Here is a 22,639-nt window from a genome sequence, read left to right as displayed (position 1 = left end):
CGTGGGCCTGGCGGTCTCGGGTGGCCGGGGACGCACCTGCTCCACCATGCATGTGTGATTTGTACTTGGAGGTGTCCTCCCATTTGTGTGGGAGCAGCAGCACATCGTGTGGGAATATTTCGGAATACGGTTACATGAGGTCGTCTCTGTGGATTTCTCTGTAGATTTTACACACGAGCCCTTTAGCTGTGTGGTAAATGGAAGTGGTGTTTCTGGCATCAATAAATGACACCTGCCGCATGTAAGGTCATTCCTTGGTGGTGGAGCTAACGATCTATAACGAATATAGAAATATTTTGCTAGCTATCTAGTGTGAAGGGATAAGATGCCTTGCTAGTTGAACACTACAGCTCGCTGCTGTATGATGCTTCAAAGCAGCTTTGATAATTAACTGGTGTAGATGTGAGGGTGTCATTTTCCTCACAGCAGGAAAGCTGCTGCGTGTTGAGCCAACTGTGCACATTTAATTTTCCATGTTTGTTTTGCAATTGGTCACGTTTTCAGCGCGTAGACACATTGGTTCTGGGGGGACCCATAAAGGTTTTATAATGCGCACTTTTAAAGGAGAGTCCTGGGAAAATACTTCATACTTATTTTAGAAAAGAAGACACTCATCACGGATATGATTAACTTGTACGTGACAAGTGGTATCTTCACGGTGATTTACATATTTTTGAAATGTTCTGTGTAAGGGATGTGCGTGGGTATGTGGACATGCCTGTGCACACTTGCCTGCCTGCTTACCTGCGTGGGTGCGTGCTTGCCAGGATCAGCACCATGTATCGGAGCCCCAAGTCCAGCCCCTTCTCTCATCTCCTCTGTCCTACACCATGTGTACCACCTCGGTGGGGATTGAGCTTCTCAGAGACCCTCCCCTTGAGCTATGAGGGACTGCCCCTTTGAGCACATCCAAGTACTCTCACCTCAATATAGCTGTGTGGGCGTTGCATTTCCCCATCACTCCCCAATTCAATAGTGGGAATAGACATTGACTAGGGTTGCAAAATTCTCAGAATTTTCCCGTTAATTCCCATATATTCCTTTTAATTCCCATGGAAAGTTTCTAATTTGGAATATTTCCGAAATTCCTCAGTTTAAGTTCCCATTGAATGGAAAGTTCCTGGAAATATCCCACCACTTTGCAACCCTAACACTGACCCCCCTGGCATCCCGAGTTGCCTGTCATGTGCCCTATACAAGTCTGTCTCCAGCACCCCCTCCCCACCCCACTACTTACCACATGATTACACTTGTTGTTTTGCACCAGTGTTGGTCATGAAAAGTGTGGGAGCAAGTCTCACCTAAATTTCCTGTGTGGAGAGGAAACATTAAGCATTTTTCTACACATTTGGTGTTTGACTAAAGGAAAGAGTCCAGCAGAAGGCAACAAATGTCTTTATGTGGGCCTCGTGTTGTTGTGGGCTGGAGACCCAAGAACAAAATAAACAAAATACAAGTAAGATCTGCTGGGTGGTTTGAATGGAAACTTAAAATCAGCAGTAAAGGAATGACCTTGGAGGTCAATTGTCTAGCTTTCTGCCCTTGAAGATACCAATCAATGGAAACAGGAGCTCGTTCTATTTGCTGTTATATCTGGGACAGTGTTATACTGTAATATTAACAATAGGATTGTATTATCAGTGATGCACGTAAAGTTTACAGAATAAATACTCTTCCCCAAAGATGTTTGGGACAGTAGCAAAGCTTTTGTCAGTGCAGTACAACTGTGCATCATGAGAGTTGATTGACAAGTCTGTCTCTGAGGTAGAGAGTCTGCCACATGGGTTATCTGGCAGAATGGGAATGACAGTCAGAATTTAAATCAGTATTCTCTGTATGAACTGTATATGTGCAGTAATCAAACTGATCAGAGGCCACAAGCATCCGTTTTACCCAGCTGTCTGATCCTTCTGGTTTAAAGGGTTGAATGTATTTCATATTGATTCTCCTGCATGGTTTTTCACGTGTGTTTGTCCCCCTCCCCCCCCCCCATCCAAAGCAATTTGCTCTCTACAAAAAAGGATGCACTGTCGAGCACTGTTATTAGGGGGTAACGTCGGTGACAGAAATCGTCATATTCCTAAAATGTTAAGTACTGGCTAAATTTGATGACTGTTTAGTTAGCTCTTTTTTTTCCCGTTTTCCGTGGGAGCGGCACACAGAATCCAAGCGGAAAAGTAGGGTGTTGAGCACTGCGGTCTGTCTCTCGCCTTTGGAAAGTGCAGCCCCCTGATAACAGCCTGTTAGAAGACCACCAAGATGGCAAAATGAAGGGTAATTTTCCTAGTCAAATCTCCAGTAAATGTCAGAGCGCATAGCCTGCCGCTTTCTGGTGTTTTTACAGAAATATATCGAAAAGCATGATTTAACAGGAGGATACAGAAAAGCTGAACTGAAAAATATCACTTGAGAAGATGCCCCCCCCTCCCATCAGTACAGAGCTTTGATCAGAGGTCCTAACTTTAAACTAGTGGTTGTGAGGGCATTTCCTCGGAGCGAGCAGGCACACTTTGGTCAGTGTGTGCTTTGGATAAATACCATGAGAGCCACAATGAAGCAGTGTCTAGGTATTTGTAATGTGTGCCGCATTCTGCCGTTTTGGGCTCTTCATAGCTAACGCATGCACTAATGTGATTGCAGCCTTGTATCTAATGATGCATGACTAATCTGTGGCTTACTGTGGGCTGCTGCGGGGTGAATCTGGGAAGCTATGGAAAGCAGTTCCGGTGTTGGGACTCCGTAGGGGTTTGACTTGCATTAGGTGAACCTTTCTTCACTGCCAAAGAGGGTCGCCGTCCACCTACATTGCCTTTGAGTAACAATCTCTGAACACTGCCGTGGCATGCGAGAGGAGTCACTGCAGGTAAAATGTCATTAAGCAGTCAGGGTCCTTCCGTGGTCTGAGTGCTTTTGGCAGACAGTTGAATACTGTGGAAAGGTGCTAAATTCACTCCCAGATGTTCTGGACAGTGAAGCCTGCATGAACACCAAGTGCATTCAGACCCCACAAGCTGTCCTGTGTTAGCTGTTCTGGTTTGACCCGGCTCAGCCCTCTATTCATAAGTGCCCCTTTTACCTGACTTCATGAGAGTCATCCCAAGCTAAGAGCTTTCCCTAACCTAATGTAAGATCTGGCTGAGTGCCAGTAGGAAGCTTGTTTGTGAGCACCTTTTATGGTAGTGGTGTGTTGTTCAGTGGGTTAGAACTGTGCCTGTGAACAACAGGTTACTGGTTCAAATCCCAGTGCTGGCAGATGTTGCCATTGGTCCCCTGAGAAAGGCCCTAAACCTCCAGTTGCTCCAGGGATGCTGCATGCTGACCATCACCGTCCTTTTCTCACTTGTATATGTGTCTGGGTGTCACAGAGAGAAAAACGGAATAATCGAGAGAAGAGTTTCCCCATGAGGATGAATAAAGTGTCACTGTTATGTATTCTGCTGTTCTGTGCTCTGGGAAGTGTGATCAGGCAGTCTCTGGGTGAGCATTCTCCTGTCACCCCCGCCGTCTGCCTCATTCTAATCTCTTCTCTCCCTCAGAATGGTGGAGATCTTGAAGACCCCTGGTAGCCGTTGGGCAGAGGTCCTCCCCCCACCCCCCACCTGAGAAAGTCCTGAATTCACACAAAACAGATGATGTCGCTATCTGTCTGCCTTCTCCCCTTTGACATGTCCTGCAGATCAATTGGACCATAAAGTTTAAAACAATCACCGGGAAACACAGATGCTAACTTTTTTTTTTTTTTTTTGCCTGTTTTAAGAGTCAGACAAGGAACTTAGATGATAAAATGAATGAGAGTATGTGGTAAAGTATTTTTACTTTTGGTTGCTTTTGATGTTTCGTTTTTTTTCCCCCTTTGCAACTGAAGAGGATGCAGAAAGCCTGAGGAGGCCTCCTGCCTTGACGCTTCTGCCCGTATGAAATGCGGTGCCTTTGTTCTTTTAAAATAAAGATTCTGCAGATGGGAGACACTTTGCCCCACGGAGGTCTAGTCCCTGACCCACTCCAGACTGGGGAGGGGGGAGGGGGGACAGCGTGGGACCACCAGTTTGCGAGGGTGCTGGGGGACGCTATGCGCACTCGCTGCTTCTAGGGGGGTCCTGATACGGCGAATCTGACAAACGCATGTATCACTTTTTTTTTTTTTTTTTTTTTTGTTATTTACAAATCGGCTGGATTATGGCTTTACTTGTTTTGAAAGAGTTGAAGATTGAGAGCTTCTGCAAACCCCCCTTCCCCCAATCTCCGCCCCCAAACCTAGCCCAATCCACGCCCTGTCTGCCCCCCACCCCCCCCGCCCCACCCCCCCCGAGTCAGGCTTGGAGAAGATATCTCACTCTTCTGTTTCTGTCACAAGCCTTTTATCCTGCTGTTGAGAGGAGAAGAAAAAAAAAACGTATATAAATATATAAATATATATACAGATATATATTTTTAAGTTCCCCCCCTTTCGTTTTTCCTGTCGTGTCAGATGTCACGTACTGTGCTTGCTGTATAAAAGGTAAATAAAACTCACCAGAAAATGAGAATATTGAAACTATATAGATACTGAAAAGCTGTGTGTGTGGAAAGAATCTTTATGGGATCGACGCATGTGTGCGAGGACTCCAGGAACCGTGAGATTTCTGGACGGATGAGTCTCTAACACCTACCAGCCTGTCGGGGTTTGTCCCACCCCCTGGTCTCTCCTTACCGCTGACCCCCGTTTGCACGACGGTGGTCTCACATCAACTCGCCTTTATTTTCCTCTTATAATATTGTAAAATTGTGATTGTTGATTTTTTTCTAAACAAATTGATTTTTAAATGTTTTTTTTCTTGCAGATGCAGAGTATTGTGTGACATGGTTCTGTTTGTGATGTTCAGAAACAACACAAAAAAAGTATATTGAAAAAACAGAACTAATACTCAAAAATAAAAATTAAAAATGGTTAAAGTCAGTTTTCCTCTCTAGTTCTTTTGGTGAATGAACGACAAGGTAAGGGGGTATGTCTGTGACTCAGGCTGAATCATTTTTCTTTCTTTCTTTTTTTCCCTGACCCTGAAAGGTGACATGGTACGAAGTCTGGTTGCCATATAACTATTAGGTACTTGAATATCTTGTGTGTGGTTCTATTTTTGCAATAATATTGATTTTTATGAGAAGATTGTGAGCTGTGCATGTGTTGAGTTGGGATTCCGCTGTTTAAGGAAATGACAGAGTTACAAATGCGAGGATCGGTTGTCGAACAATGAATGTATTCACCAAGGCGACATCGGATACGTGCTGTGGAAGCCTTGTGATGACTTCTGATTTCTTTCCTATGTTAGTCTGTCAATTCATGAATTTACTTGCCCTCGTGTGTAGTTTCTAAAACTGCATTTCCAAATGGATTATGTGAAATTACCCTTCCTCTTTTCGTTTTGTTTGATTCCCAACCCCCAGCCATACACAACTGTAGCATTTTGCTGGAACGCTTCCTGTGATAAGACAAAAGTAACTGATTGCAAATGAAAATAATGATAGATTTTTTTTTTTTGTGCTTACGGTGCCCGTTGTCACTTACCCTTACCTTTTTTTGTATATCTACAATTATTGGTATATAGAATAATTATTTCAACAATATATTTTATTTATTCCTAGATTTTAGCCTTGTCAGTGAAAATTGCTGTAAATGAGATCGGGATAAGATAATGCGTACGGGTGCACGTTCGTGTCCCTCCCTTAGGGTGGGGGACGGATCCGAATGGGTCGGTGAGGTCTGTGGAAGTACATGGGCAGCCCAGGTGCCCTGTTTCCCTGTGTGTTCACCTTAACTCCTTGTACCTATAGTTCCCAGTATGATATTGTGATGTTTCATACCATACAGTAAACATAATCACCTTATCTTCAATAAAGGATTGCTAAAGATGGCTGTCGTCGTTCTCGTTGTCTTTCTTCGCAGTGCTCCAATCTCCCCTCGCCTTTTTCGGTATAATTACGAGCGGATTGGTAAAGTGCATTTGGTCATTAATGTCCTGCTTGATTTCAGCCTGACATTTTCCATTCAAATGTTAAGATCGCTTTAATAACGTGCTTCTTTCATAATGTCATTTTTAGCACGGCTGCTGTGAATGCACTAGCGTAACTACAGGTGGAAATAGACATTTCGCTAATGTTTTGAGCAAATATCTTCTGTGATTTGCTGCCCATCAGACGGATTCACATTGACGGTTGTTTCCCCTTGATAGCTTTGAAATTCTCCTATTAAGTTTTTTGTTCTAAATTTTTACAAGATTATATATATGCTGTCCAGCCTGATGAACATGAAACGTGTGTGCACAGTACACCTGTATTTCGCTAAAACTAACACGAGCTGCTGCCTTAGTTTTACTACGGAAAGCGTACATTTCTTTCTTAGAGCAGGTTAACCGGGCGTAAGTTTCAGTTTTGGCTGGAAACGAAAAACTGAACCAATACCTCTAATATTCAGTATTTGCATTTAGCTGCCTCCCGTAGAGAATATTCCTGGACAGTGTTTGGTTTTGCTAACAACCAAGGTGTACAGGTAATTTCACTTAATTATCCCAGGTAAAAGACAATGGCTTTTTTAACTACAATGTTAAACTGAAATTTTTCTTTTTGCTTAAAATGCATGACAACCAACACCCAACCAGGCAAAATTTATTAAAATAGTATGAAGTTTTTATGAAGCAGGTTAATTCATAGAAAATAGCAGTTGCCTGATTTTGTTAATAGGTAACTTGTAAAATGGATCCACGTTTTAATTTGAATAGAATTTCAGTTAGAAAAAGTAAAATATTGGTAAGTTTTGAGAGACGTAACGTCCTTCTCTCAGAACAGGGCATACCGATTGCCTCCGTGTGAGACCGAAAGGCGGAGGCTTGTACTCTGCACCCGACCTCTCCCTCTAATACCCGGTAGTCGGTGCCCGAACAAGAGCACTTTGTTCATATCAGTGCGGGGGAGCCGGGACCTTGTGAGCTTGACGTTTACCCACACGCCGTAGGAGACCTGTCCTGCCAGCGCCATGCCTTTGGAAGAGCCGAACGGCTGCTCGATGGAACTCAAGGAGGGTATCGACAACTCCACCTTCCAGGACGAGGAGTCCGGAGATGTGGAGCAGGTCTGTGCTCCGGAGGAGACCGCGCGACAGGAGGATCGGGACAGCGGGTTCAAGCAGATCAAACCCTACGCTGGCATGCCGAAAGAGGTGCTGCTGTTGTATTCCAGCCAGCCGTGCTACCGGCTGCCCCGGGAGATTCTCTTCTGGCTGACGATCATGCTAACCCTGGCTTTGATCGCACTGACCATCACGGTAATCGCCTTGTCTCCGCGGTGTCTTAGCTGGTGGCAGACCTCCCCTGTATACCAGATATACCCGCGCTCCTTCATGGACTCGGACAACGACGGCGTGGGAGACCTCAGAGGTACCTGTTTTCTCCGCAGCTGCGTCACTTGCTTTTGGAAACTAGCCGTGGGGTGCAAAAAAGTTTTCATTATTTCCACTGAACCAATCAGACTTAAAAAAAAATAGGAATATTATTATTTTTCCATGTTTGCCACTCATAAAAACAAGAGATTATTGCTTCATGACATTACAGAAGCAGTTTTGGGGATTAGAACCTACATCTCCAGTTAACTGCTCAAATTTAATGTCCCGCTGATTTTACAGACCTACATTAGACGACCATAAAGAGATTATTGCTTCATGTCATTATAGAAGCAGTTTTGGGGATTAGAACCTACATCTCCAGTTAACTGCTCAAATTGAATGTCCCGCTGATTTTACAGACCTACATTAGACGACCATAAAGTTCATGCTTCAAACAAGCATTAGCAGTTTCCTGGAAAGAAACCTAATTAAAATCCTGTTTGAAAAACTGTTATACTCACCATGTGGTCGATTTAATGCATGGTTTTAGATAGCATTCATAGGTCAAGCTATGTTTTACATTAGGTGTTGTCACAGGCTTGGTCTTCAAAACACATAATTAGTGGTGTCATTATTGAAAGGCTTTGGCCAGTCAGCCTCTGAGTGTCGTCTTTTGCTGTCACACTTGTATTAAGGTATCAAGGAAAAACTGGATCACTTTGAGTACCTAAACATAAAGGCTGTGTGGATCAGCCCTTTCTACAAATCGCCCATGAAGGACTTCGGCTACGATGTAGAGGACTTCCGCGAGATTGACCCCCTCTTTGGGACAATGAAGGACTTTGAGGATCTCCTGGCTGCAATGCATGACAGAGGTGAGTGTTAGCTGACTAGCATCACTTTGGGGACAATGGTTCTGAAAATGTGACAATGCTTTCCTCCTCCCCAGGACTGAAGCTGATAATGGACTACATCCCCAACCATACCAGTGACCGACACCGCTGGTTCCAGCTCAGCCGCAACCATACGCAGAATTACGAGGATTACTACATTTGGGCAAACTGCAGTAGAACTAAACCGCCCAATAACTGGGTGAGTAGAATGGTGTTACCATGGTTACAAGAGTAAAACGTAACATTTGTGCAATGAAATCCCACATGCACGTTTCTCTGCAGGTGAGCATTTTCGGGAACTCGTCCTGGACCTACGATGAGAATCGGGGCCAGTGTTTCCTACATCAGTTCCTGAAGGAGCAGCCCGATCTGAACTTCCGCAACCCTCGGGTCATCAAGGAAATGAATGTACGTTCATGTGCCCCCCCTCCCTCCTTTTTTTTTTTTTTAGACATATGCTCTGAAAGTCTAACTCGGCCGATGGGCGAGGGAAAGAGGCAGCTGCTTGCTACTGATCTGAATCTCGGCACCCCGCTGATGTTCTGGAAACACAACAGAACCAACCACACAGGCTGTCACAGAGGTCCCATTATGTCCTGTGCAACCGTGCTGTAACCCTATCTCTGGCCTGGGGCTGTCTTTTCAGATCCACTTTCCCATGAGGAAAATTTGTCTGGCTTTTCAGGCCCTGAGACAGTCAGAAATTACTCGCACAGAGCAGAGGTATAATCATAAGTTTTCCCACTAATCACACAAACAGGGGGATGACGTCGAATGTAGGTGTGAATAGGGAGGTGAAGGTTTCGGTAACGTGAAACAGGACGGAGGAATATGTAACCACATTCACCATAGTTATTGATTATATGGAACATCCACCATTGCTCATTACCTTGCAGAGCGATTTTACAACTTGGACAGGAGAGTAAAGTCCAGTAGAGATGGAGATGCCCAGGTTTCTGTGTGCCAAAGGGTTGTTGTTCAGAGTCGATGAATCTATCCTGTCAAAACAGAAGGTAAATGACAGCTGGAGGAGCCAATTGCCGAAACGTGGTGGAGTGATTGGGTTTCTCTCCACACTGGGCAGTGTTTCCGTAGAACTCACATCTGCACCAGTCTGGTTTTGACCTGTCTATCTAAAATTCAGGATGTCCTCCACTTCTGGCTGGAGAAGGGCGTTGATGGATTTCGTATGGATGCTGTGAAGCACATGCTGGAAGCCCCCCACCTGAGGAACGAGCCCCAGGTTGACCCTGAGCAGCCCCCTGTAAGAAACGCCACCTTCCCAGCCATTCTGCATATCCTTCTGGAACAAGGATGATGTATAACGCGTTCCACTTGGAAGCGTTATGCATTGTTCTAAAGGCACGTCACACACCTGACACCAGGCAGGGAAGCATTTGTACTTTGGCCATATCCCACAGTAGGTCAGGGGCACACAGCCAGTGCCAACTAAAAAGGGATTAATCGAGGCATTTTTCTCAGGATCTGGCCACAGTCCTCCTGATACCCTAATCCTAAGAAATAACACGATGTCTGAGGAAACGGAAGGAGCTCTCCTGACAGTCTTGTTGTCTGCCTCCACCCCAAAAGGAAACTGTGGACACAGAGTTTGAACTGTACCATGACTACACAACGTCACAGCCTGGTCTGCATGACATCATACGAGGGTGGCGGGTGGAGCTAGACAAGTACAGCCGGGAGCCGGGGCGGTACAGGTCAGAATCATGTTCCTTACACCCTGGTCACCGAGGCGAGGAGACGTTCTGACAGCTTTTTTGTTCACATGATCCATCAACTTTGTAGGTTCATGGTAACGGAGTCCTATGACTACAAGGAGATCGAAAAGACCATGATGTATTACGGGACGTCCTTCGTCAGGGAAAGTGACTTCCCATTCAACTTCTACCTCCTATACCTTCCAAAGTACCTGTCTGGTCAAGGAGCCTTTGATCTGGTCGACTGGTGGATGTCCAACATGCCTGAGGGAAAGTGGCCTAACTGGGTGGTAGGTGACCCACTCATACTTCATCACCGCGCTTCACATCACGTGTGGTTTGCAGCGGCAAGTCAGTCGAGCCATTGGCTTTCTCTTTCTGTCCCCGACTTATAACATCAGCGCGGCTTTCTACGATTAGGTTGGCAACCACGACAAGCCTCGCATCTCCTCAAGCGCGGGTGCCGAGTTTTTGCGCGCCATCAACATGATGCTTCTAACCCTGCCCGGGACACCCACCACATACTACGGTGAGGAGATCGGCATGGAGAACGTAAACGTGACAGAGATGCAGGACCCCTTCGGCAAATTTGACCCAGTAAGTGCCCTGGCCCTGTTCTCTTCCTCTTCCGTTCTCATGACTGGCGTAGGCAGCGTTTACCAGCCTTAGTGTCCTCTCTGACAGAACTCCACTCGGGACCCCCAGAGAACCCCCATGCAGTGGAGTGCGGCAGAAAATGCCGGATTCAGCACCAACAAAACATGGCTCCCCGTGCATCCAGACTACAAGACGGTCAATGTGGAGGTAGAAACTGTGGCTTATGTTTCTGTATTGCTGACAAATTCAGCAGCGAAGCTGCTTTTTGTGACGCCCCGTGTTACAATTGGCTTGACTGTTGTGTTAATGTGTTGAGGAGACTTCATTGCATATTATCTTCCTCATGGCTGTTCCATGAGCTCCACCTCCCCCGGTTTTCCCCCCAGGCGCAGAAGAATGAAAGTGGATCAGTCCTTCAGCAGTACCGGGCCCTTAGCTTGCTCCGGGAGGCCGAGCTGGCTCTGCAGCGGGGGTGGATGTGCTACATGTGGAGTGACGACAATGTCTTTGCCTTTGTGCGTGAGCTGGATGGCTTGTCGCGGGCCTTTCTGGCGGTGCTCAACTTTGGTCGTGACGCCGTCACGGACCTCTCCTGGGTGGCCGAGCTGCCGGATGAGCTGACGGTGCGCATGAGCACGCACTACGCTGCACGGGGAGAGCGCAGGCGTAAGGCCCGCCTGGAGACGGCCCGTGGGGAGGGCCTGCTGCTGGGGTACTCCACCCAGAGGCGCCTCCATTCCAACCCCGCCTTCAAGTGCTTCATCTCGGAAAAGGCCTGCTACCTCAGCGAGCTGGACATCCTCTACAAATGCTGAACGAAGCGAGAGGGTGGCAGCAAATGGGGTATGAGCCAAAGATGACTCCAGGTGTGTTACTCTGCTGTATCACACACATTTTAAAATTGAAAATTCACTTGCCTTCACAGACACGCATTAAAAAGAAGCGTTTCACCTCACGGAGCGTCGCACAAGGTCTGTGTTTCAAGGTTTACTGTCCCTCCGGGGACGTTTTCCAGAAATAATAGCCGCACAATATCAGGTAATAGGCAGACAGGTAGATGCACACACTCAGTCCTTAGCTCTCACCCGCAGTGCTGACAAGCGCACACATAATCAGCCAGTCAGTTTCCCGCCACCAGCAGGGTCTCCTGCCTGTGCACAGTAAAGGTGATACTGATCCTCTGCTTTTTAAGGTAAATAGCCACTTTCACACCTGTCCTCAATAACCAGGAAACAGCTCTGTTCAGTATACATTTCGGTTTTTATTTTTTAATTATTATTCATGTATCGCTCGATCTCAGGTTAGATTAAAAAGTGCTGCAAAATGGTCTGTGTGAGGAGCAACACCCACACAAACACACACGCAAACACACCTCTGGCTGCTGTTAGTCCTTGTATCTGCCATGGCCCAAGCCTAACTCACCGTAGAGGAATGCGAGCTGCCTGGCAGTCTGGGGGGTGGGGGGGAGAATACAACACAGAGGTAATGATCAGTGAGGCTCTCCGCAGTTCGTAATCCTAGCTCATGTAACGTGATCTTTATAAAAATGATCAAAAAGGCGGTTTCTGTTTTGCTCGTCATTCACTGGGAAGGAGTGTCTAATTGGGGGTGTTAAACTCCACCTCATTGAGGGACGCCTCCAAGTTGTCTGGCCCGAAATGATCTCCTCCGGGCTGCAGGTCCAGAATGACAGATGGCGGAGTTTTTGATCCTAGAACCAAAATGGAACCGCCCGGGCTTGTATTATTTTTATTTATTATTTTCTATTTAGACCAGCAGTGTAACACTACCCATTTAAACGCGTAGTACTTCACTAGTGAGGAAGTGCTGAAGATGTACTCAAAGGTACAAGAGCCGGACCATCCCTATGCCATAATCAGCCATCTGCCTGTTAGCTGTTCCCCTGCCTTAACCTGTGCCGTGTCCAACACTTTCCTTTAATGCTGTCTGAATAGACTCGCTCATCCATAAGTCACGGCCAGTCTGAAAACTGTTTATCTGTGAGAAAACACCCAAGTCGTCCTTCTCAAGCCTGGAATCTAGTCAAAGTTTAACTCCTGCTGCGTTTTGCAAGCCTCATCGACCTTGACAGAACGAGCTGCATCCTTCCTTATCTTTCCTCCTGATAGCGTCTAAATGGCCCCCGGTGTCTGTGGAGGAGGTGGAGGATCAGGGTGGTGTTATCTAGCAGCGTGAGATTAGACTGACACTTTTTATGGAGGGGAGAAACTCTCACCGATGGGGAATTAGCTATGATTTGCTGACAGAGGGATGCACCACGTTCAGAGGACTGAGGCTAAGCCATACCCCGTGAGCTTACGCCGAATGTGCTGAGCAGACCGGCTGATCTCAACGGTTTGTCAGCGCTGGCTCTGACCTCCCATACGCCTGCTCAAAGACACACGCGTGGGGTCTACGCTTTACCTGCTGTGATGGCTCCCCCGACGTCCGCGTGCGCCGCTGCCACCAGCCTCTCTGCATACCTCAGCACCCCCGCCAAGGGCACCCTCCTGTCCCCCTCATAAGCTGTGATCAGCATGGATGGGTATCGCTGTGAAGAAAAGAGGACGTGTGCCCCAGCTTAGTGGGTGAACAATCAAGTTCAAACTACTGAATATTAGGATTTTAAACCGGGATGGATGGATAACAGGGCTCCAAATGGCGACTGAAATGGTCGCAATTGCAACTAGATTCTTTCATTCCGGTCGCCAATGGTGACTGCCTTTCACAATACGAGAAAAAATAAAGCATGAAAAGTGGCAGCTTTTAATTATGGACACTCTTAACTGACGCCTGCCTTTCCTGCTACATTATCATACGATCAATCCAGACAGACTGATCAGATCAGGCGGGTTTTGATAAATTGGTGTGTTGGAAACTCTTCACACATTCTGGCAACCTGTTGCAGAGAGTATGGAGTCCCAGAAGGATGGGATTTCAGAGATCCTGCAATACTTTTCTGTTACCATTAATAACTGCACTGTGTCTGTACAAAAGACACAATTTATTTATAAATTAATAAGTGCAAACCTCCATCCGTTTTCTGAAACTGCTTGTCCTATGCAAGGTCGCATGGGGTCTGGAGCCTATCCCAGAAGCTATAGGTTGTTATGTATAAGAATGCAGAAGGCAATAGGCAGATCAGATAGCTCAGATAGGAGAAAGAAAAGGCAGTGTGAGGCAGACCGGAGATGGGACGTGGCATGTAATGTACATTATGGCTCCTAGAAAAGTGTTTGGCTCCTAAATATTTTGGGTTTAGGAGCTAATGGCTCCAAAAGTTTTTTTTGTCTGGAGCCCTGGATGGATGGATGGATGGATGGATGGATGGATGGATGGATGGATGGACGGATGGACAGAAGGATGGACAGACATTAAGATTATAGCAACGCCATTCTTAGGTGTTAAAGGTTAAAGAGACTCACCTGGGGCTTGATGTTGTGACATGGGCAGTAGGAGGCCACAGTGTCACGCTGGTGGGTGTCGGCCAGGGGGTCGCCCCACTCTCCTCTGTCCTCGATGGTCAGGGGAAGGCTGGGGTCCTGCATGGTGCCCAGGACGTCCAGAAAGGGCGCCTGAGCAGGCAAAGAACTCTGTAAATGCACTGTTACTCTTCCCAACCTATGATAATTAACATTAATTAGTAAGTGTGCTTCCATTTAACTACACAGAAATAGGCAGGGCCCATACAGGTGTATGCCTCACCTGCAGGCTAATTGTCCGCAGCAGCTCAGGATACTGGTTGCACAGCGCCCCCGCTAGGACGGCTCCGGCACTGCGGGTGGAAAGGTTGGCCAGCGCAGGTTGGGAAACACCCAGCTGATAGAGGTGGTGGATGCAGGAGGCCAGGTCCTCTAGGCCCTTGTATTTCTGCAGGAAACTGCCTGCCTGATGCCAGCCTAGGCCACGCTCCCCTCCACCTCTACAGGGCCCAGAAACATCAGTCACATGCTCAGCAGGGACAACGGGCCCCGAGGGACCCTCATAAATTAGCCACAGTACTTGCCTCCCCCGTGTTCTATTACAGACAAATTAAAAACCACTTTGTGCCATTAACGCTAAATATTTTGAACATTTAGTTCAATCACAATACAGGTTGTTTACTCAGATGTGACTATGATATTTTAAACTATTTTGTGTGACATTTATTGTAATCTAGGAGGTTGCTATTTAAATACAGCAAGATTATATCTGCGTATTTCATGGACATTCACACAGGAGATATGTATACAGCTATGCTAGACATTTTGAACATGTTCCCAACTTAGTAAATGGCTTTTGAATCCGTCACATGATATGTTGCTTTCATGGTTCTGCTTTGGCCAGAAAAGAAGCGGCAAAAATGTCAGCGCATCCCTCGGCCTAACTGTCCGAGGCATGCTGGGAGTCGTAGTACCGAACGTGACAGTAGGCCAGGACCCAGCCGTCCTCTAGCAGCAGCTGTTTCTCTGGGCTGAAAGCCATGTTGAGGTGTAGGCCATAAGCCCCATATACATGCAGCAGCAGTGGCGCCCCCTTCAGGTTTCCCCAGGGAGCTCTGTGGAAAACTGTCATTGGGACCAGCGTGCCATCCTGGTGGTGAAGGGAGGTAAATCCGGATTATGAACCAGCACAGCGACAAACGCTGGTCTCCACAAATCGCAGTTAAACGTATCAATGCAGCTGGTATTCTAACTACAGCAGGTGGGTCAGACAGACAGTCTGGTGCCTGGTCACCTGATACTCCCCCCCTCCCCCTAGTCCAGACCAGTGTTTGCCTTTCAGCCCATTTGATGGCTCTTGGCAGAGAGTAACACACCCCTATATCACATGACCATAAGCCACACACATGCATGACTCGTAGACGGGGATACGTATGTGATCGGTCTGGGATACCTGGCTGCGGGCCTCCAGCCGAGCAGTATGGTGCTCCAGGAGGGGGGGCCCAGCGGCGGTCTCCTCCACAAATAGCTGCCGCTCCCTCAGGCAGTATGAGAACTGGAGGGGCGGCTGCACCGGGGAAGAGAGGCTGAACTGGAACGCGGGGCTGTCCAATCCCAGGCAGGGGCGGGACTCAAACTCACATGCCCATAGGGGGAGCTGACCAACAAGTGACCAAAAAAGGAAAGAAATCAAGGAACCCTCCATACAGATAAATGAGGAGCAAAAATAATACAATCAATAAAGAGTGAGTTTAAACTGCCCACTCGTACTGTCACAGTAGGATGCACACAGATACTTTCTACAATATAGAGTATATCTTTAATTTCACCCACTTTTTTATAAAAACATGCTACTACATCAGGCAAGAGGACTAAGAGCATGTTACTATAAAAGAAAAACAGTTAATCAGTGAGCTAACAGAAAGGTTAAATCCCATTTGCAGTGGCGGAGGATTGTATAAACTTTAAATGTACATATAACTTTGTAGATAACATTTCTTCACGTTCCTGCTCTGGCACTAAAACGGCTGACTGCCAAAGCGCAGGGGTCAGAGGACACTGCCCTGGGTGCATATTTCACAGCCTTTCCAGCACACGCTGTTCTTTATCTCTGTGAATGTGTGTCCTCCTTTAGAAATGCTCAGCTCTGTTGCAGGATATATGGAAAGAGTTCTGGTGACATGAAGCGCTTTCACACCAAAGTTACAGAACCTGGTCCCTGTTTACAAGTTCCTGGGCTTCTGGACGGGGAACTTTTATAGCTCCGGGCCACTTTCGTGTCTCTTTCACACCACACAACAGGAACTGGGACCTTTATGCTAAATAAGCATGGAAGACGCAAAAAGCTCGTAGGTTAAACTTCACACATAATTGCATATTAAATTACACCGCCACACCAAAACAATGGGAGGATAAATAAGTAATTTTGTTATTCTTTTTTGATTGGGGAGATCGATCATGATCAAAATGGGACCCAGCCTTTTATTTATATTTTACTTATATGACCCTCTACATGTTTATGATTCTTGTGAAATCTGCCAAGCAAATCTATCTTTTGTTTTCAAAAGAATAAAAAATGTAACGTTATCCCACTAACAAGCACTGGCAACTTTAACAGCCAGTACCAGCGATATTAGACAAAAGTGTATCGGATAGTGATCAAATTATCCGATGCAGAGAGACGCATGCAAAAAAAACACATATTAATTGATGCATTTAATTGAGGTACAAAAATAATTCCATCTGCTCAGTTTTTACTTCGCTAATTGTATCTCTTTTCCCTGCACTTCCGAGTAATTTCCAAGTTGTGGTCAACCAATCAGAAAGCTACCATGGTAAATGCCTCCCCAGTATTTTGTGTTCGAACGAAATGTAACTAGCATGGAGTAGCGACTAAAATACGGAGCCGGAGGAAATAAGGATCTTCTGAGGAACTACAGTCGAGTTCATGTGGTGTGAAAGTGACAAAAGTTCCTAATTCTGGAAAAAAAGATTCTGGTTCCTGAAAAAAGTTCCTGTGGTGTGAAAGCATCTATAGTGTTCCGGTGTTCTGGTGCAGCCATAAAGCCTGCACCGATATTGGGGGTGGTTATCCCGAATGGTGTGGTTATGGTAACCAGTGTGTATATGGGTAGAACTCGGGTCAGAGTTCAAAAGAATAGTTGTACGTGTGGTAAAGAATAGTTGTGGTGAAGCTACATAGTTTTTGTACATCTCACCTTGCAGTCAGGTATATCCAGTTTAGGGGACAGAGCACATAGTCAGCCAGTGTCTGGTGCCCCTGGGTCAGTTAGACTTACAGGCCTTGCTCAGCACTAATATGATTACCCTGCTGGCTACAGGATTCGAACCCATGCAGTACCAGACATGGATACCAAACCCATTCTGCCATACATCCCCCTGTCAAGATACAGGTCAAAAGACTTTAGCTCTCACCTGCACAGTGTAGACCTGGGATGGGTCGGCCAATGGGACCACCTGCAGCCCAAGTGGGCCAGCAGGGGTGCGGACAGCCAAAACGCAGTGGTCCTGGACCACCTCCATGTCCTTCAGACCTGTCCCAACATCAGGAGTGAACACAGGCACCCAATTCTCCATGCCCGGTGAGGCCAAGGGAGCACTCAGCACCTTGTGGACCCAAAAAGCGTTCAAGTCATCAACAGTGATCACATTACTCATTAGGAGATGCACTGTCTTCTGAACTCTGTTGGTGTGAAAATCAAAACTGTACAACTAATGAGCTGTGAAGAACACTCATGCAAATGATTTCAGCATAGTTAAATGCGGGGAATTAGGGTGGAGCTTCTGCAAGGGGCGGGACTTTTACTGAGGGTAGAGATTCTTCAAGGGGCGGAGCTCTTACTGAGGACAGAACTCACCTGGTACTCCTGGCCTGGTGCAGTGTTAGCGAGGATGTATAGCTGCTTGCCTGAGTGCTCCACGTGATAGATCAGGCCGGAGACCCTTGGCTGGCTGAGCCTGGGACATGCCAGGGGCGCATCAGCCTCAACAAGCCACACCTCCGAAGTACTTTTATTGTTGCAGTTCAACGTGACCAAATTCCGGTCTCTGGTGCAGCTCACCTCCACAAAGAATCTGCGGGCCGATGGACATAGAACATGCTGGGAAAACTGAAGCGCTTCTGGGGCCGAGTTATGGCCTGGAGCAAACTGAGGACTCACTCAGGGTCTCGTTCCTCATACACCAGGACGGCCTGCGGCTCTGGTTTCCCAAAGTCTAGGCGGAAGACCCGGCAACTTCTGAGGTTCTCCATGCTGGTGAAGAACAGGACGTCATCAGAGGCCCACTCTACACACAGAAGACAGGCAGAAGTATGGCTGTAAGGTCATCCATTGCTCTTGGGAGGAACCACAGACTGAAACACCTCTCAGTTTAGCTGAAACAACAAGACTCACCCTGATGATACAGCACATGCTACTCTCCCCAATCACTCAAAGCTGATTTGCAGAAGGAACCGGAAGCCACAATTTTACTGCTGGGGCTAACATAAGTTCTGTATCTTTCTTATTACTTTGACATCATCTGATCAGCATTCGATTGGACAACTGTCTCCATAGCAACTTAAGAATAATGATCAGAATGTTAACATACACTGCATTTGTTGGGGAAGGCAAACTTTAAATATCAACTGGCTTGTTCTCATTTTAGTACTATACGGCTTTAATAGAAATGTATGGGGCTCCTCCTCTCTGACCGAAGCTGAAGACACCATCGAGCTGGAGCAACAGTCGGGGGGGGTCAGGAGGGTCTCCCAGCCTTAAGACGAGGCATTTGGCTTCCTCGCTCCCGCAGTCCTTCACGGTGGCAGCCAGGGCATGCTCCCCAGGGGAAAGGCGAACTCGCTGCAGGCTCCCCCCGCTGGAGGTGTCCAGAATGTCCTGCACATCCTGGTTACCTGATCACATGTGTAGACACACATTGGAATTGTAGTTTGTCCCTGTGTGAGATATATACACCTGCACAATCACACACTATATGATAAAACTGTTTTGTACTTTGTTACCCCTTTTCCTGCTAAGGGATTCAAATATGGCATGTATGGTCCATCAGGACACAGGCCCCTCCCACCAGACAAGAAAATACCATACTGTTAGCTCTCTGTCTATGTTAACAATGTATGAGGATAAAACTCTCGGTTTGAAAGTCCTTAGAGAGATTATGTCTCTGAGCTTAAGATTCTAAAAACAAGCCTACAACTTACCCTGTCCAATTCCCATTCTGTAAATGTTTCCTCCTTCTTCAAAGTATACATGATGTCGTCCCTGAATCTACAGACAACACAGGAAACAGTCAACAGTAACACATGAAGGGGGTGCATATTCAATGTAAAACAACTCGTACACACCATAGTCCCTCGATGGGGTTAAATGTTTCATTTACTAAGATGTAGAAGACGGGAAAACCCACCACAGTGTTATCGGGAACTTCTGAAAACCTCTGGTACGCATCCCTTACTTTCCTCTTGAAATAACGCTCTTGGTCCCTGTATTTTTGCAACTGTTGCTTAGAAGTTTCCAAAAGATAAGAAGAAACTCCCTATAAACGTTAACAAAAAGACAAAAGTGACCAGAGAAAATAGCTATATGCCTACATTATTTAGTATTATTTTTTTGTATCAGGATTATGTACAGACATTGGTGTTAGGTATAAACTCTGTGAAACATTACCCTTGTATGTCAAAGTATGACTTCGGTAACACGGCGCAGATCGTGTGAATGATCACACAATCGCTGTGTGCCTCAATCTCTTATTACATTATCAGTTACCTCTGCCATCTTTGTTGTGTACATGACCCCGTTTGTAAATTCATTCATAATGTATGTTCACACTCTTTACATCCGACTGGTACTGACAGACGCGTCAGTCTTACCGCGCTGCCGCTTCGTCGCGATCGTGTCTGACAGAATGGCCAGTGTTTACCGCGAAGGCTGAGAACCGACCTCCCAATACCCCATGCTATAAACTGCAACGTGCAACGAAAGATGATCATGTCGCTGGATATGTCATCTCTGCAGGAACTCAAAACAAGCCTGTTTCTTCCTAATCCTTACAGATCACAAAACATTTCAATTCGGAACCAATATAATAGGATTGCTGAATTTTATTTTTAATAAATAAATAATAAATAAAACTTCGAAACAACCATTCTGCCACACTTTAGACTAACTAATCTCCCGCCAGCTTCATTACACTACCACTGCGCAGTTTTACGTGCAGAAGGATACAACTTGCCGTTCACTACATGTGCCGGTAGGGGCACGTATCAGCGCTTCTCGATGACGTCGCGAAAGGCATAAGTAATTTATCTCCGATCTCACACTAAGCAGCAACGTAAGCAAAGTTCGACTGTGCCGGAAATGAATTGATTTTGTCTGTTAATTCCGAAGCGAGACGGAAGTGTACGGAAGTGGCATGCTTTCTAGCGCTGTGCGTTATGCCGCGAGCTACGCCGCCGCCGCTGACTCTAGCAGGCGCGCGGGAGCGCCAGCGTTGATGAAGACTGACAGATGAGAAGGTTATCACTGTGAAAACGCCCCCTTTTCAGATTCCACCATTGTTCCCTAAACCGATATTTAGAAGATTATGGACGACAACCCGACAACAGGTGTCCCAGAGTTGTACATGAAGAAAGATATGCCGGGATCGGCGGTGTCAAAGGAAATCGACGGCAAACAGCAGTCCGGCAAGGATAAAAACTGTGGCACTGTCGTGGCTCGGGCTCGCTGGAGTCTTCTTAGACAGGTGAAGTACTTAAACGTCTACCTCAGTAATAACGGTTATATTCTTTATATGCTCCATGCACAAATAGCGTAGAATGTACGTCCTGTACGTCGCTATTCAGCCCGCGACGTAATAGCTAGCGTTGTCCATCCTTCCTTCCCCAAAGCCTTACTATCATATGTCAACACTCGAAGCATCTAGTCACTTGCGTATGCGGTTAGGGTAACGTGCTACAAAAAGCACATTTTAGATTATATTATTTCAGTTATTAGTTATTAACCAAACCAATCTCGTTAATTCTGCCTATCTGTGTGGCTAAAAGGTCAGTGTACAACAAGTGTGTCCACTTAATGGGAAGAAATGAAGAGAACGATTGAAATTTTAGGTAGACCGGAAAGGTCATTTGAAGTTACTGTTATATCACCAGCTGTTTCGAGCTGTGATACCTGTTGTAACCGTGAGCCAGGGTCACCTGTGTGTCCTAGTTTGCTGTTATTTAATCGCTCAGTTTGGCCGCCGTGTCCGTGACGCGGCGCTTTAGAGGCTGTGATCATTGCTCGGGGAATTGTCCTGTATGTGGGGGACCAGCGCGGCACCCTGGGGATGCCTAAAAATAAAAAATCCAGCAAGGTGAACCTCCGGCATTCTCCTCTAATCCTAACTGAAGTCAACCTAGAGCTATCCTCAACCGTTACAGCAAAACAACAACAATTATTATTATTATTATTATTATTATTATTATTATTATTATTATTATTATTGTAGTAGTAGTAGAATCTCATTAAAACAAAGCGTAAGGTAATAATGGCTTGATTTCTATGATTCACCGTTTAAGATATTTTTAGATCGGGTTGTGAATGGTTTGCATCATGCTAGGTTTACTGTGCTGCTAGATTCGACTCACTTGTGCGTTGCGTCGGGTATATAAAAATAAATAAATGTCAGTGTGACATAAATGTATAAATAGGCATTTTAGCGTTTACGCTGAGTGATTCCTTCGTTTTTTTTCTGTACAGCTTAGTCTGAGTGTAGCAGATCCCATATAACTGTTGGTGTGGTTTAATTTCTGAGCTAGGTTTAGTTGACATGCGAAATAGCTGGTGTGATGTTTAGTGGTGGATGGCCAGAAGCGTGTTCAGGTCAGGTAATAAAGTGGTGCCTTCCTGTGTCACGTGAGAGGGTGGCCGTGTACTTAAAAGGCTCCCTGGTTCACAGGTGCTGAAGAGGAAGCAGCTGAACAGTGAGGATGTCCAGCAAGTGTCCATCCGTCGGTTCTCTACCTTCAACCTTTTTTCCAGGACAAAAGTCACAGATTCCCCAGCCGACAGCCCCTCATGTGGGACCTGGGTTGAATACAGAAGTGCCTCTTTCCCACAGTTCAGTGCCTTCCTCAGGTGAGCCGTGCAGGGATGATGGGCCTAGTCATCCAAGTCACGTGGAGCATCAGATAGGCGCTCTGTCAACTGCATGCCGCACTGCTGTCAGTCAACGTGATTCATTTCATCTCCTCTTTGTCTCCCTCTACTGGCAGTTCACTGCAGCACACTCCCGAGCGCCCTAGGGCTCTGAAATGAATTTCTTTAAGCTTGTCCCTTACCCTTATGTTTTTTTTCAGAGACAGTCTTGGACCCATCAGAGTGGACGAGGTCCTTAACAGTTTTGACAACACCGGAAATGTCTGTGAGTACAACAGACCCGCACACATCCTTCTAGACATTTATAATGAAACACAGTTACCACTGACTTTTTTTGAGGTAAATTAAATAATAGCCACTGTTATATATTAATAAAGAAATCGGTAGTGAATTAGGAGAATTACAGCTGTAGAAATTAAGGAAAAATGTTTCTGGGTGTCAGAGAGAACCGGCACATTATATTTATCCATCCATCCATCCATCCATCCATCCATCTGTCTAGCTT

The 22,639-nt window shown here is 46.2% G+C and overlaps 4 protein-coding genes across 10 annotated transcripts in view; 3 read left to right on the top strand and 1 right to left on the bottom strand.

Annotated features, from left to right (window-relative positions):
* Window positions 1-5,888, top strand: part of ppm1ba (protein phosphatase, Mg2+/Mn2+ dependent, 1Ba) — a 38,885-nt gene extending 32,997 nt beyond the window's left edge. For all 5 annotated transcript variants that reach the window (XM_049002681.1, XM_049002679.1, XM_049002680.1 and 2 more), the window contains one exon: window positions 3,537-5,888. In XM_049002681.1, the coding sequence (XP_048858638.1) occupies window positions 3,537-3,566 (30 nt within the window). In that variant the 3' untranslated portion in view covers window positions 3,567-5,888. The remainder of the gene's footprint in view (window positions 1-3,536) is intronic.
* Window positions 5,889-6,806: 918 nt separating this feature from the next.
* slc3a1 (solute carrier family 3 member 1) lies at window positions 6,807-11,511 on the top strand. The gene is made up of 10 exons (XM_049002677.1): window positions 6,807-7,406; window positions 8,047-8,226; window positions 8,301-8,443; window positions 8,527-8,652; window positions 9,389-9,508; window positions 9,835-9,959; window positions 10,048-10,249; window positions 10,380-10,556; window positions 10,644-10,763; window positions 10,943-11,511. The coding sequence occupies exons 1-10, from the start codon at window positions 7,007-7,009 to the stop codon at window positions 11,369-11,371; spliced, it is 2,022 nt and encodes a 673-aa protein (XP_048858634.1). The 5' UTR covers window positions 6,807-7,006; the 3' UTR covers window positions 11,372-11,511.
* A 286-nt stretch (window positions 11,512-11,797) lies between these two features.
* On the bottom strand, window positions 11,798-20,233 carry prepl (prolyl endopeptidase like). 3 transcript variants are annotated; one of them, XM_049002678.1, is made up of 14 exons: window positions 19,869-20,233; window positions 19,406-19,534; window positions 19,200-19,266; window positions 18,693-18,893; window positions 18,160-18,286; window positions 17,857-18,073; window positions 17,414-17,605; window positions 15,432-15,635; window positions 14,953-15,128; window positions 14,262-14,478; window positions 13,982-14,131; window positions 12,981-13,107; window positions 12,179-12,267; window positions 11,798-12,006 (listed from the first exon to the last, which is right to left on the bottom strand). In XM_049002678.1, exons 1-14 carry the CDS (start codon window positions 19,986-19,988, stop codon window positions 11,941-11,943), a joined length of 2,082 nt encoding a protein of 693 aa, XP_048858635.1. In that variant the 5' UTR covers window positions 19,989-20,233; the 3' UTR covers window positions 11,798-11,940. The 3 variants fall into 3 exon arrangements, 1 of the variants encoding a protein (XP_048858635.1); XR_007388166.1 differs by having other exon boundaries at window positions 12,179-13,107; window positions 19,406-19,495; XR_007388167.1 differs by lacking the exons at window positions 11,798-12,006; window positions 12,179-12,267 and having other exon boundaries at window positions 12,970-13,107; window positions 14,257-14,478.
* Window positions 20,234-20,391: 158 nt separating this feature from the next.
* camkmt (calmodulin-lysine N-methyltransferase) overlaps window positions 20,392-22,639 on the top strand; it is a 62,809-nt gene continuing 60,561 nt past the window's right edge. Inside the window, exons 1-3 of the mRNA XM_049002750.1 lie at window positions 20,392-20,740; window positions 21,935-22,113; window positions 22,335-22,399. Of these exons, the coding sequence (XP_048858707.1) occupies window positions 20,582-20,740; window positions 21,935-22,113; window positions 22,335-22,399 (403 nt within the window). The 5' untranslated portion in view covers window positions 20,392-20,581. The remainder of the gene's footprint in view (window positions 20,741-21,934; window positions 22,114-22,334; window positions 22,400-22,639) is intronic.

Source organism: Brienomyrus brachyistius, unplaced genomic scaffold, assembly GCF_023856365.1.
Source record: "Brienomyrus brachyistius isolate T26 unplaced genomic scaffold, BBRACH_0.4 scaffold71, whole genome shotgun sequence".
NCBI classification, from domain to species: domain Eukaryota; kingdom Metazoa; phylum Chordata; class Actinopteri; order Osteoglossiformes; family Mormyridae; genus Brienomyrus; species Brienomyrus brachyistius.
This window is presented reverse-complemented; position numbering and strand designations above follow the sequence as displayed.

What these genes read in the sequence shown, in the direction of transcription:
- slc3a1 (XM_049002677.1), top strand. Translation starts at nt 7,007, where the DNA reads ATGCCTTTGGAAGAGCCGAACGGCTGCTCGATGGAACTCAAGGAGGGT. An exon ending in CTAAACCGCCCAATAACTGG is followed by an intron (nt 8,444 to 8,526) that starts GTGAGTAGAATG and finishes GTTTCTCTGCAG; the next exon opens with GTGAGCATTTTCGGGAACTC. An exon ending in CGGGAGCCGGGGCGGTACAG is followed by an intron (nt 9,960 to 10,047) that starts GTCAGAATCATG and finishes TCAACTTTGTAG; the next exon opens with GTTCATGGTAACGGAGTCCT.
- prepl (XM_049002678.1), bottom strand. Translation starts at nt 19,988, where the DNA reads ATGATCATCTTTCGTTGCACGTTGCAGTTTATAGCATGGGGTATTGGG. An exon ending in CACCAGGCCAGGAGTACCAG is followed by an intron (nt 17,606 to 17,856) that starts GTGAGTTCTGTC and finishes TGGGTCCACAAG; the next exon opens with GTGCTGAGTGCTCCCTTGGC. An exon ending in CGGGGGAGCCATCACAGCAG is followed by an intron (nt 12,268 to 12,980) that starts GTAAAGCGTAGA and finishes TTTTGGTTCTAG; the next exon opens with GATCAAAAACTCCGCCATCT.